General features: G+C 36.1%; 1 protein-coding gene across 1 annotated transcript in view; it reads right to left on the bottom strand.

Annotated features, from left to right (window-relative positions):
• The window catches only part of MACROD2 (mono-ADP ribosylhydrolase 2), a 289,962-nt gene that overhangs the window by 36,337 nt on the left and 241,201 nt on the right, over positions 1 to 12,424 (bottom strand). Inside the window, exon 5 of the mRNA XM_007946386.1 lies at positions 7,282 to 7,356. Coding sequence (XP_007944577.1) covers positions 7,282 to 7,356 — 75 coding nt within the window. The remainder of the gene's footprint in view (positions 1 to 7,281; positions 7,357 to 12,424) is intronic.

Raw genomic sequence — 12,424 nt, 5'->3', positions numbered from 1 at the left:
GTCTACATGTCACCACAGTAGGACAAACCGACAGACAAGTTTGTCTTGCTGTTGGAGACCTCTCATATCACCCCCAACTGGGTCCCTGTGGCTGACTGTCCCTCTGTCTGGCTTTCTGGCTTTTAATCCCCTTTCTCCTGCTCTTCTGCCCTGCTGTTTTGTGCATCCCTGAGTTGTCCCTGGGGCTGACTGGTCCTCTCTCTGGGTTCCTGGCTTTTATCCCCTTTCTCCTGCTCCCGGTCCTGCTGCTTTGGGCAGGCCTGAGTTTCCTCTTCTCACCTAATCCCTTCGGCTGATTGCTCTTCTCTCTGGCTTCCTGGCTTTTATCCCCTTCTCCTGCTCTTCCGGCCTGCTACTCTGGACGGGCCTGAGTTTATCTCCTCACCTAATCCCTTCGGCTGATTGCTCTTCTCTCTGGCTTCCTGGCTTTTAATCCCCTTTCTCCTGCTCTTCCCACCTTCTACTTTGGGCGTCCCTGAGTTGTCTTTCCTCACCTGTAACCCTGGGGCTGACTGCTCTTCTGCCCAGGTTCCTGGCTTTTATCCCCTTTCTCCTGCTCTTTATTTCTCTGTCTTGCCTTATTACCCTGGCTATGACTTCCAATACAATTTTGAATAGAAATGGTGATACAGGTGATACAGATTCTTGTTAGGTTCCCATTAGCAAGGGGAATGTTTTCAGTCTCTCTCTGTTAAGAATAATATTGGTTGTGGGTTTTGTCTATAAGGTCAAATTGGTTGATTATATTGTTTAGTTCTTCTCTATTTTGGTGACTTTCTTTCCAGTTGTTCTGTTCTTCATTGAATGTTGTGTATTAAGGTATCCTGTTATTACTGTAGGGGAGCCCTGGTAGTGTTGTGCCTAAGGTATTTGACTGCTATCCAGAAGGCTGGTGGTTCAAACCCAACAGCCACTCCTCAGAAGGAACGATGGACAATCTACTTCTTTAGTGATATCACCTCAGAAACACAAGGAGCAGTCGCTATGAGTCAAGTCTGACTCAACAGTTGCGAGTTTTTGTATTATTACTGTAGAGTTGTCTATTTCTCTTTTCAGTTTCATTAATGTTTGATTTATGCTTTGGGACTCTTGCTTTGAGTGCTTCCTCATCTGCATGGTTTCTGCTGGATATCAGAGCTTAGTCTTATCAATTGCGTTCGTAGGTAACTTTTTGTTTTTCCTATATTGCTTTCAGGATTCTTTCTTTGTCTTTGGTTTTGGAAAGTTTGATTTTCTTTTGGGGTCTATCCTGTTTGGAGTTCTTTAAACTTCTTGAATGCATATATTCTTGATATTTGTTATGGTTACATGCATCAATCAATCATTTAATCATATAATGTCTTACCTGGTCTCTTATTGTAGTTTTTTGTCTTAAAATCTATTTTAGGAGAAATTAATGTTGTCACTCCTATTATTTATTTATTCATATGCCCTTTGCTTGATAGCTCCCCCCCATCTTTGATTTTTAGTCTATTTTTGTCTGTGTCTAAGGTGTATCTCTTGTACACAGCATACTGATGGGTCATGTTTTCTTGTTCATTATGCAACTCTCTGTCTCTTAATTGGTGCATTTAATCCATCTACATTCAGTGTAATTATCAAAGTTTCCCTATTTATGAAATTATGCTGTCATTTTGTTATATATATTTTTGTTGTGTTGCTGATTTATTTGCTCTGTGTAATTTTCTGACTGAACTCATTTTGTTTATGAATTTTATTATCATTTCCTTCATTGCTGTTGTTTTAGTATTTCCTAAGTATTTCTGACTTTTTTTTCATTTTGATGAAAAAGTTTATTAATTTTCTTTGAATTTACCCTATGATTTATTATTTTCTTCCCTAGTTTAACACAGTCCATTATATTTTGAAATAGTTTTGACATCCTCTTCATTTTGGAAATTCTATACATACAGTTTTTTTGTCCTTGTTTTTTCTTTGTAGTTGTCCTCATTTCCAAGTTGATTTCTCTGATTTTGTTTCTGTTTGCAGTCTTGTAAGTTTATTTTCTTTGGATACTTTTATATCTGGGTTGGTTTCTGAGTTATACTGTCATGTGTGTTAATAACCAGTAGTTGTCTGCTGCTGTTGCTTCTCTGTTTGAAGGACTCCCTTTAGCATTTCTTGTAAAATTGGTCTCATTTTCACAAACTCCCTTAATTTCTGTTTATCTTGAAATTTTATAATTTCAGCATCATGTTTGAGGGATAATTTTTCTAGGTATATACTTCTTGGTGGGCATTTTTTTTTCTTTCAGTGTTTTATATATGTCATCACATTCTTTTGTCACTTGCATGGTTTTTGCTGAGATATCAGAGCTTAGTCTTATCAGTTGGCATTTTTAGGTAACTTTTTGTTTTTCCTGAGCTGTTTTCAGTATTCTTTGTTTGCCTTTGGTTTTGGAAAGTGTGATTATGATATGCCTTGGTGATATTCTTTGGAGGTCTACTCTGTTTGAAGTTCTTTGAACTTCTTGAATGCCTATATTTTTGTCTTTCATTGTATTAGGGAGTTCTCTTCCAAAAATTTTCAAAAATTTTCTCTGTGGTTTTATTAGTCTCTTCTTGTTTTGGAATTCTGATCACATGTAAGTTATTCCTCTTATGTGTCCCATATGTATCTTTGGCTTTCTTCCTGTTTTACTTTTGTTCTTTTTTTTCCTGATTGTTTTGTTAACAAAGTGGTATTGAGAGATTTGTCTTCAGTCTCACTAATTCTGTCTTTCATTAATTTGATTCTTCTTCTCTGCCTTTTCAATGTGTTATCTATTTCTGAAATCTTATTATTAATCTTCCAGATTTCCATTTTCCATTTTTGTGTGGTTTCTACTTTTTCATTAATTTTTATCAGTTTATTCCTGTATTGTTTTCCTAAATTGTTCTAGAGTTTTTTCTGTGTTTTGCTTAATTTTGCCAATGTTTTCCTTGATCTGTTTCTCAATCCATTGAAGGTACCTCAATATAATTCTTTTGAATTCCTTGTCAGGTAGTTTCAATGTTACTTCTTCCTCTGGAAGGTTGTCTGGCTAAAAAAGTAGTCTTGTTTGTACTACTTTATCTTACTTCTTTGTGTGAACTATGATTGTCAGTTCTCTGTAAGGCATTGTAATGTTATTGTATTTAATTAATTGTTGACCGTACATTGGTGTGATTCACCTAGGTGGTATTTTTTCTTTTCTTTTCTTTTTACTTGTCTGAGAAAGTGAGGATGGTGTGCTATGCTATTCACTAATTTGGCAGCATTTAGGCATTCACTGCTTGTTTACTCGTCTATGACAATGTGTGTACAGATCTCTTATATCTGTTCATATATAGCAGTTGAAGGCAGGTTAGGTTGGTATTGGCTGCCATCTATTGTTGATCAATTGGTGCAGAAGCAGGTTGTGGCCCTCACTCAATGTGTAGGGCTACAGGAGGTGCAGATTTGGTTGTGTGTTGTGGGCACTGTTGCTATTTCCTGACAGGTGGGATGAAAAACAAACAAAACACCACCACCGCCAAATATAAAAGTGAGAGAATAAAAAACACAAATACCGTAAACCAAGAACAACTACCACAGCAAGGGAAGAAAAAATCTAAAGGGAAAAAATAAGGAAAAAGAAGACAAAAAGAGTACAAAGGAAATAATAAAAAAATAATCTGGGTAGGGGAGAAAAGAAAAGAGATTAAGAAAAAGAAATAGTAAATAAAAATAAGGAAATGTGAAAAGAAAAACAAGGTATGGGAAAAACGAAGAGAGAAAAAGAAAAGAAAGGAAAAAGGAGAGACCTAGGAAAATGGGGGAAAAGAAGGATCAGGGAAGGGAAAGTAAAGAAAAAAAGGAGGAAAAAAAGAATAATTTTAAAAACTATAAAGAAAAGAAAACTAGGGTGTGGTGGGGAGTGCAAGGCACCTGAGCAGTTTTCCTTCTGGTTAATCAGGTGATGGGTAATAGTGTACCTAGAGCCAGCAATAGTTCCTACCTACCCAGAAGGTAACTGGGGCCAGGGCACCTGACCCAGACAAGTTCCTGCTGACCGAGAAGATGTCTGAGGGAAGGATGCATGGACTTGGAAAAAGTTCCTGCCAGCCCAGTTGGTGCCTGGGAACAAGGTGCCTGGTTCCAGAAAGAATTCCTGTTGAATTAAAAGCAGCTGGGGCCAGGGTTTCTGGTCCAGGAAAAAGTTCCCACTGTCCCCAAAAACAGCTGGGTGCAGGGCCTCTACTCCCCCCAAAAATTCTAGTGCTTAAGGCATGTAACTGCTCACCAGCAGGCTGGTGGTTCAAACCCACCAGCCACTCTTCAGAAGGACGTTGGGTAATCTATTTCCACAGTGATACCACCTAGGAAACCCAAGGAAGGGTCACTATAGTCAGATCTGACTCAATGGCAGTGAGGTTTTTTTTTTTTTTGGTCCCAAAAAGGTGGCTGGGAACAGGGCAGCTGATCTCAAACTAGTTCTGGCCCAGTTCCTACCCAAAGGCAACTGGAAGCAAGTACCTGATCCAAGATGAGTTCCCGCTGGCCCAGAACATGGCTGGGGACAAGATGCTGGGACAAGGCACCTGGAGCAAGAAAATTATCCTGCTGCTTCAAAAGGCAACTAGGAGCAAGGTTCCTTGTCCCAAAGGGAGTTCCTGCCAATACAAAAAGGAACTGTGGCAGGTCGCAGACAAAGTTCCTGCTGGCTCAAAAGACAGCAGTGTATAGGGTGTCTGGCCTTAGAAGTTCTTACTGGCCAAAAAAAATGGCTGAGAGCAGAGCGCCTAGTCCTGGGACCAGTTCCTGCTTGCCCATCCTGGTCCAGGATGGAATTCCTGTGGGTCTAGAAGGTGGGTGAGTAGAAGATGGCCACACCTCTGTTCACCAGGAGGGGGTGGGGTACAAGGTGAATATTGCACCTTTCTAGTCATCAGCCACCTGTGTGGTTGCCTGTGTAGACCTTGGCAAGCAGAGAAGACTATTGGGGGCTGCCCAGATTGGAACGCCACTTGCAAACATTCAAAATAGCTATAGTGTCAGGTCAATTGACAGTTCACAGCTCCATTTATCTCTTTATTCATCATTTTCATTCAGTTTCTACTAGTTGATATTTAATTCAGCTCTTTATCTTTACCCTCAAAGCTTATCCTCTGTATTATCCTCTGTATCTGTTTCAATTTTTTTCTTGTTTCCTTGTTGTAGAGAGTTGTTGTAGCTTGTCTGCTATTCCACCATCTTGCTGGAAATCTATTATCCATTGAATTCTTAATTTGTTATAGCATCTTTAGCTCTAGACTTTTCTTTCTTTCCTTTTTTTCAATTCTCAGCTAAAATTCTCAATCTTGCCTTTATCTCCTTATATATGTTGTTGTTGTTATGTGCCGTCGAGTCGGACCCAACACATAGCGACCCCTCCTTGGGTTTCCGAGGCAGTATCACTGTGGAATTAGATTGCCCCATCTTCCTTCCGAGGAGTGGCTGGTGGATTTGAACCGCCAGCCTTCTGGTTAGCAGTCAAGTGCCTTAGGCACTATGCTACCAGAGTTCCTATATATATATAACTATATATATAGTTATATATATAGTTATATAGTTATATAAATATAGTTAGCATAATTATTTCATCATTTGTTTTTATAACTCTAACATATTCATCTCCTAAGGGTTTATTGATCTTGTTGTTTTGTTTGATCTATGTTACCTTATTTCCTCATTGTTTGGTGTGTGTGTGTGTGTTATGTGCCGCACATAGTATTTAACATATTGTTGATATAAACGGCTTGAGCTCTATGACATTCTTCTTTCCAATCCAAAACACAAGAGTTTACCTGGGCCCATTTATCTTTTTCAAAAACAGAATTCCAAACTTCTTTTGCAGAATCAGTTTACACTGTAAGGTAAAAACAGTTTCAAATGCTGGGTTTTCATCTCTGGATTTCTGTCTTCTTCCAAACCTGGCCTGTCAATTCCTTACTATCATGTTAGCTCTCCAATGCTAAACAGATTCTATAAAATCATTTTCTGGAGCCTTGTTGTCTAGTGTTCTTCAGTGGCAGAACTGGTCTAAATTATCTATTCTTCCACTAGTGAAAGCAGAAGTTTTTTCTTTCTTTATTTCTTATTCTTCAACAATACATACTATATTTCAAAAGAAAAGGACATATGTTTTGGTAATACATTTTGATATAAAATTTGGAAGAATGATTTAAACATTTTTATACATTTCATTAGTCAATTACCATATAGTCCTTTCTAACTGTGCCTTTCTCAGTCTTGAATTTTGCCTTCCCTTCCATTCTGAATTTATTATTTTTGCATAGGTATTTTGTTAGTTTATTCAGAAAGGATACTTTGGTAGCATATTTTCCAATCTTTGTATTCATGAGAAAATATCACTTTTGCTTTCATTCATGGATAACATAACTAAATATAGAAATTATGTACTTTCGAGATCTGGAAATGTAACTCTATTTGCTTTTAGCATTTAAAGTAATAGAAGAAGGCAAAGGTTAATATGATTTTAGTGAATTTGTTTATAACCTATTTTTAGGTTTTTCCTATGTGATTTAGAAGCTTTCTTTATCATTGATCTTTGGAAATTCCATGAAGCAATGTAGGTTTCTGTTCTCCTTTGAAGTTTTCACTATCTTTGCTAGTACATTGAATGTGCAATCTCATGTTTTGGGAAGAGGAAGTTGTTTGCATTAAGAAAATTTTTATCTGGTTTTTCTAAAGTTTGCTTCATTTCTGTTTGTTCCATTATTTCTTCTTGGTATTCCAATAATATATGTTGTTGTTGTAATGTGCCATAAAGTCGGATCCAACTCATAGCGACCCCTCTTTGGGTTTCTGAGCCAGTATAACTACAGAAGTAGATTGCCCAACCTTCTTTCCGAGGAGTGTCCAGTGGGTTTGAACAGCCAGCCTTCTGTTTAGTAGTCAGGTGCCTTAGGCACTATGCTACCAGAGCTCCTCCAATAATATATAGATTTATGATATATGAATATTATGTCTTACATTTATTCTCATTGCTATCATATCTTTATTTCAGTAGTTGCAAACCTAGTAACTATAGGGTTCAAGCATGTAACAAAAATAAATATAGTCAATGTGGCATAAAGAAAGAATGAGGACTGTGGCAAATTGAAGAACAACTGTTCCATCTAAAGAAGACAGCACTGCTGTTCTGCTCTAATGACCAGAATTCAATTTTGTGCCAGAAGAAAAGATCAAAATCTTTTTTTTTTTAATTCAAAAAAGTAATTTTTACAAGCTGAGAAAAGAAACAAACAACTTTGAAAAGATTTTATAACTTACCATTACCATTAGGATAATCTTGGTCATGCACAGAATGGTCTGCTACTTCATCTTTTTTTGTATCATCATCCTTTATAGAATCTGACAGAACAAGCAAGCAAAACCTTTAATCAGCACTTCTATCTGGGAAATAAATCAGCTTCCAGTACTAACATGGCAGATAAAACTACGTTTGGGAAGTTGGGTATGATTTACTGCTTTTAAAATGTAATCATTAACAAACTTAAATATTTTCATCAATAAATAATTTTTCATTAAAATACTGCCACATGAAGTGTTGGCAGCAAGTAGATAAAGAAGGTAGGGATAGTTTGAACATCTTCTTGGCAAAAAAGAACATATAAGCAGACTTTTTACATCAGTGAAAGTCTTAAGAGAATTGTATGAATAGATATGAAAGGAAGGCAAATTAGAGAAGATTAAAGGAATATCTAATTTTAATGTTCTTAATGCTTCCATTACTATAGTGCTCACATATGGGAGTCTTGAATCCTTGAAAATGTTGGATAGAGAGCCTTAAAAATATAGGGGTAATTAAGTTAATCTTCCTCAGGAACCTTTCCAGTAGAACAATAGCAATGGAAGAATGCAAACCTTATGGTCTGTGCAATTCATCCTTTCCTTTATACAGCACATTTAACCATGGAATCAGCTTAAGCACATCTTCTCTATTATATGATATTCTTCACAGAAAATAACATGTTGAAAGACTCCAATGACTGGATGCTTACAAAGCTCAAAATGCTTTGAATGTTTGCTTGCTGAATGTTTTGAGACTCTTTAAAAAATGTTTAAATGTTCTGGGGACTCTTCAAAAAAACATCAGAAAAAAACACAAGATTGGGTCAGCAGAAAGACACAAAATAGGTCTTTTATTCATTCAATACATTATCAGTTAAGGGCCAACTACATGCCAGATGTGTCATTAAAACCAAACTCACTGCTCTTGAGTTGATTTGACTCATAGTGACCCCTCTTTAGGTTTCTGAGGCAATATCTCTATAGAAGTAGATTGCCCACTCTTCCTTCCGAGAAGTGGCTGATGGGTTTGAATCGCCAGCCTTCTGGTTAGCAGTCAGATAGATGTCTTAGGGACTATGCCACCAACACTCCTTTTGCTAGGAAAGGACATTATGTTTAATAAAGTAGAAGGTCATTGAAAATGAGGAAACCCTCAGTAACATGAATTTACATAATCACCACAACAATGAACTCCAATATCCCAAGGGTCATGGAGATGACATAGGACTGGGTGATGTTCATTGAGAGGTAAGAACTTGCTAACAGAGTAAAATCAGTTGGAGTCTAAAGTAAATCCTTCTAATTATTTTCCTTTCTTTTCTTCTCTTTCTCCCTTCAAAAATTGAAACATGGCTTTAAGCAATATCGTTTAGAATATTGTGAGAATGTTTGTTTCTTGAAACTGCCACACGCAATATTTGATGAACAAGTGAGAAACCTAGGTAGTTAATATATGATTCAAATTTAATAACCAATGAAGCAAGTATGCAGCCAAAGTGTGTGTTTTTAATTAATTGCAAACAATCCCCCAAGGGAAATGTTTAATTATCTGCACAGCTTCTTATTCCTTTCTGAAACTGATAGTAAGTTTAAAAGTCCAAATTTGGAAGCAAAATTGAGCATAGGTACTTTTTCCAAAAGGTTGTCTCACTCTTGTCAAATTATTTTAAACCAATGTCCATTAAAATATGCCATTTTAATTTTGTAGCCAACATTTGAATTTAAAAAAATATTCCTTGAATATATTTTTTTATCAGTGAAAATGAGCAATGATTGAAAAAGGTCTCTGCATCAGGCTAAATTTTAATTTTGAAAGTGTTTCAGTTTTACTTGTTTATAGAAAATGATATCATTCTATAAGGAGTTATGTACAAGACTCATTTCTCTCAACATCAACTTTTTAAGATTATGCAAGATTTGGCATGTAGCTTACAGTGTAATTAATTGCTTTTACATGGACTTTCTAGACATGGTATTGTAACTCTCATAAAATAATTGGTCTGCCCACAGTCTTCCTAGGGATTGATCAATTTACTGTGCTAGTAGTGGCTTGAAAATCCACCCAATAGGATTGATACCCTTGCAATTCAGCTAGGGAATTGGTTGATTTTGTCATCTTGCTAGGCCAGTCCCACAGAGGTTGTCAGGGACCTCACTACTATCAAGAAGATTCTGGAGCAGAGCTCATCTCAATGTCTGTGCTGAGAATCTCCTAGACTCAGAAGAGTGAAAACAACAAAAACGACAACAAACCCAGAGAGATCATAAACTGGTCAGCCCATGGAAAGAGACAACAGTGATGGGATGGTTGAACCATATATAGAGAGACAGCTGCAGTGAGCTTGCTGGTTCAAGGAGAGAAATGTTAGTGCCTCCATAAATGAGGTTTGCCTGCTGCTAAAAAGCTGTAACACTTGCCCATGGAGGTCAGAGGCCTGAGTGTTCCCAATATAACACACTTCCCCAATCTGGGGACTGTGGTAGGAGCCACACTGGCTCTCAAGTACATGGCCTGGGTAGCTTGGCAAGAATCAGAAGTAGAGGCCTAGAAGGGCCCAGCGGCAGAGGTTTGTCCTGTAAGATAAGGCCCAGCAAGGCCCATCAGGACAGCAGAAGCCTTTGCAGTCATGCAGGCCCCTCTGGGCAGCATGGTGGTAGCCGGAGGCAGTGGTAATGTGAACAGAGCATCTAACCTGAACCACAGCATGTCATCCAGCAACATAAAAATGGATGTGGGTAATTTGGGGAAAGGTAAGTGTTTCTCCTTTGAACATCTGTTGTTATTGTTTACTATTGGGTTTCTATAAGTAATAATAATGGCTTTCACTTTGCCAGCACTATATAAGTGTCTCCTGCGTCTTGCTTGATAACGAATGAAAGTAATACCCATGGAACAGTTGACGTCAGCTGAGTGTGCATTTGTCATTCCTAGCAGTCTTATGGCTGACTGAAATTTTGAGGCTGAGTGAAAGCTGAGGCTGACTGAGTTTGAGGCTGACTGCATGTGCAATGCAGATGTATATACATGGCAATATATACCTGAAATTTATTCATCTATACAGAACAATAATTCATTATGCTTTCTAACTTATGTAAATATTATGTTTCATGCACATAAGAAATGCCTCTTAAAGAAGACTTACATTGGGTTTATACAGTATAGTCTAATGAATCTCATGAGATGAGTGAAAGTCATTTGAAAAAAATTAATCACTGGATTGTATCTTTTTTGTCACCACAATATGTTTCTTTAGCAAATTAATTCACCCTTTAGTTTCAATTTCCTTGGGGGGAATTGCCTTAACATTACTAAGGTGCATTTTGATCTTATATGCTCTAATCTAGATAATGCATTGCATTGAATCCAAGACATCATCCATTATGATTTACATTATTGTTTTATGTAGCTTTAAGGAAAAAAAGCGCTGCCAAATGAACTGTCAACTCTATGATATATCCTGATTTTCAAAATAAAATCTATGAAAACATATGCATCTTTTTATTGATAAAATATGATGCTTGATTATGGTCTATGTGTGTATACAAACAAATATACATATCTTTGTGTAGTGATAGGCTTTCGCATCAATATGACCCATGAATAACTTTCTTGTATAACCAGACCAACAAGTTCATTTTGTTTCACGTGTAAACCCTTCTGCAGAAATGTTCCACTTGCACATACATCAGTGAAGTAAGATAAAACATATAAGCTCATGGTAGTGTGAACAAATAACCAGGTGGTTATGGAAGATATTTCCATGGTAATTTCTCTACTTAAGAAAAGGCTATTTGAATTTCCAGCCTCATAAACTTTATCAAGACTGGACTTGACCCTGAATATTTTAAATCCTGTGTGGGTACCATTGTATTCTATTTTGTTGCTGGTTTTAAAATGACAGTGCAGCTTTCTCCTCAGAAGTTGATGAAAACTGCACTGAATTTGTATGTTAAGTCATTGTTCATAATGAGAAAAAGAGAGAGAAAAATATATTCAGTGTATATAGTATCAATAGAGTTTAATACTTCTATGAAAGTTATATGAAAAATATAGTTGTACACACTGAATTCTTCAGCATCTTGGATTCTAATTTTATTTAATTTTAAAAATTATCTTTTCATAATGTTAAAATGTAAAACAGCAATCAAGTAATTCTGAGAGTCAGCCAATGTTATTTTAATAGAGGAAAACTGGAATTAAATTTATATGTAGATCCTGACTTTCAAAATCTTTAAGGTCAATGCCATATTGGAGAATATTTTTCAAATGCACATATTAAATAAAATATTCAAGTGAAAGTTCTAAAGATAGGTTTGCTTTTAAGATGGTCAAGAAAAAAAAAAATACTTTTATAGATTAAAAAATCCCCACATTCAGGAACTTGGAAGAGGTTTAAAATAATATTTAAAATAAAATTAAAAAGAACATAAAAAAGAAGTTCCAAAAAATAGACCATTTTTTAGAAAATGTAGAATAAGTATAGATGTAGGCTGTGAAGATAAATGATGAATCTATTAAAATTTTAATAAATACATCTAAACTGTATATCAAAATAAGTGCTATCTCTTTTAAAGATGTCTTCTTAGAACAAAGGTTCTTAACTTGAGGGTGTCCCTGGATATATTCTAGAAATCCATAAATCTTTTAAAATTATATGCAAAATATGTGCATATGTTCATTTTTCTGGGAAAAGATAGCTTCCATCATATTCTCCTAGGGATCCATGACTCCAACAAAGTTAAAATAAAACTATAAAAACTTACATTTTATTGCCAATGACACTATCATTTGACAAAACATGTAAGGACTATTTTGAGGAATTATATACAAATCTTGATGACCTCTCGATGAATTCATGATGAATTCATCAAATCTTAAATTTTTAAGATAGATTTGACTTGAGGAAATAGCTAAAAACCTACAGAAACATTTAAAATTAATGAGCACAATCCAGCTGTCACAAAAACACTTTGCACCATATTAGAGGTGAATGTAAAGTTTAAACTTTGTATTTAGGTAATTAACTGTCTTTGAAGACAGGTATAATCAGGAGGTCTGCAAAATGGATGAAGGAAGAGAGGTTGCCCTTGACTACTATTGAAAGCAGTGACAGAAAGTCAATTTGGG

Source organism: Orycteropus afer, unplaced genomic scaffold, assembly GCF_000298275.1.
Source record: "Orycteropus afer afer isolate SDZICR_OR568_19922 unplaced genomic scaffold, OryAfe1.0 scaffold00158, whole genome shotgun sequence".
Classification (NCBI taxonomy): Eukaryota; Metazoa; Chordata; class Mammalia; order Tubulidentata; family Orycteropodidae; genus Orycteropus; species Orycteropus afer.
The sequence above is the reverse complement of the archived record's forward strand: the minus strand, read 5'-3'. Positions and strand labels throughout refer to the sequence as shown.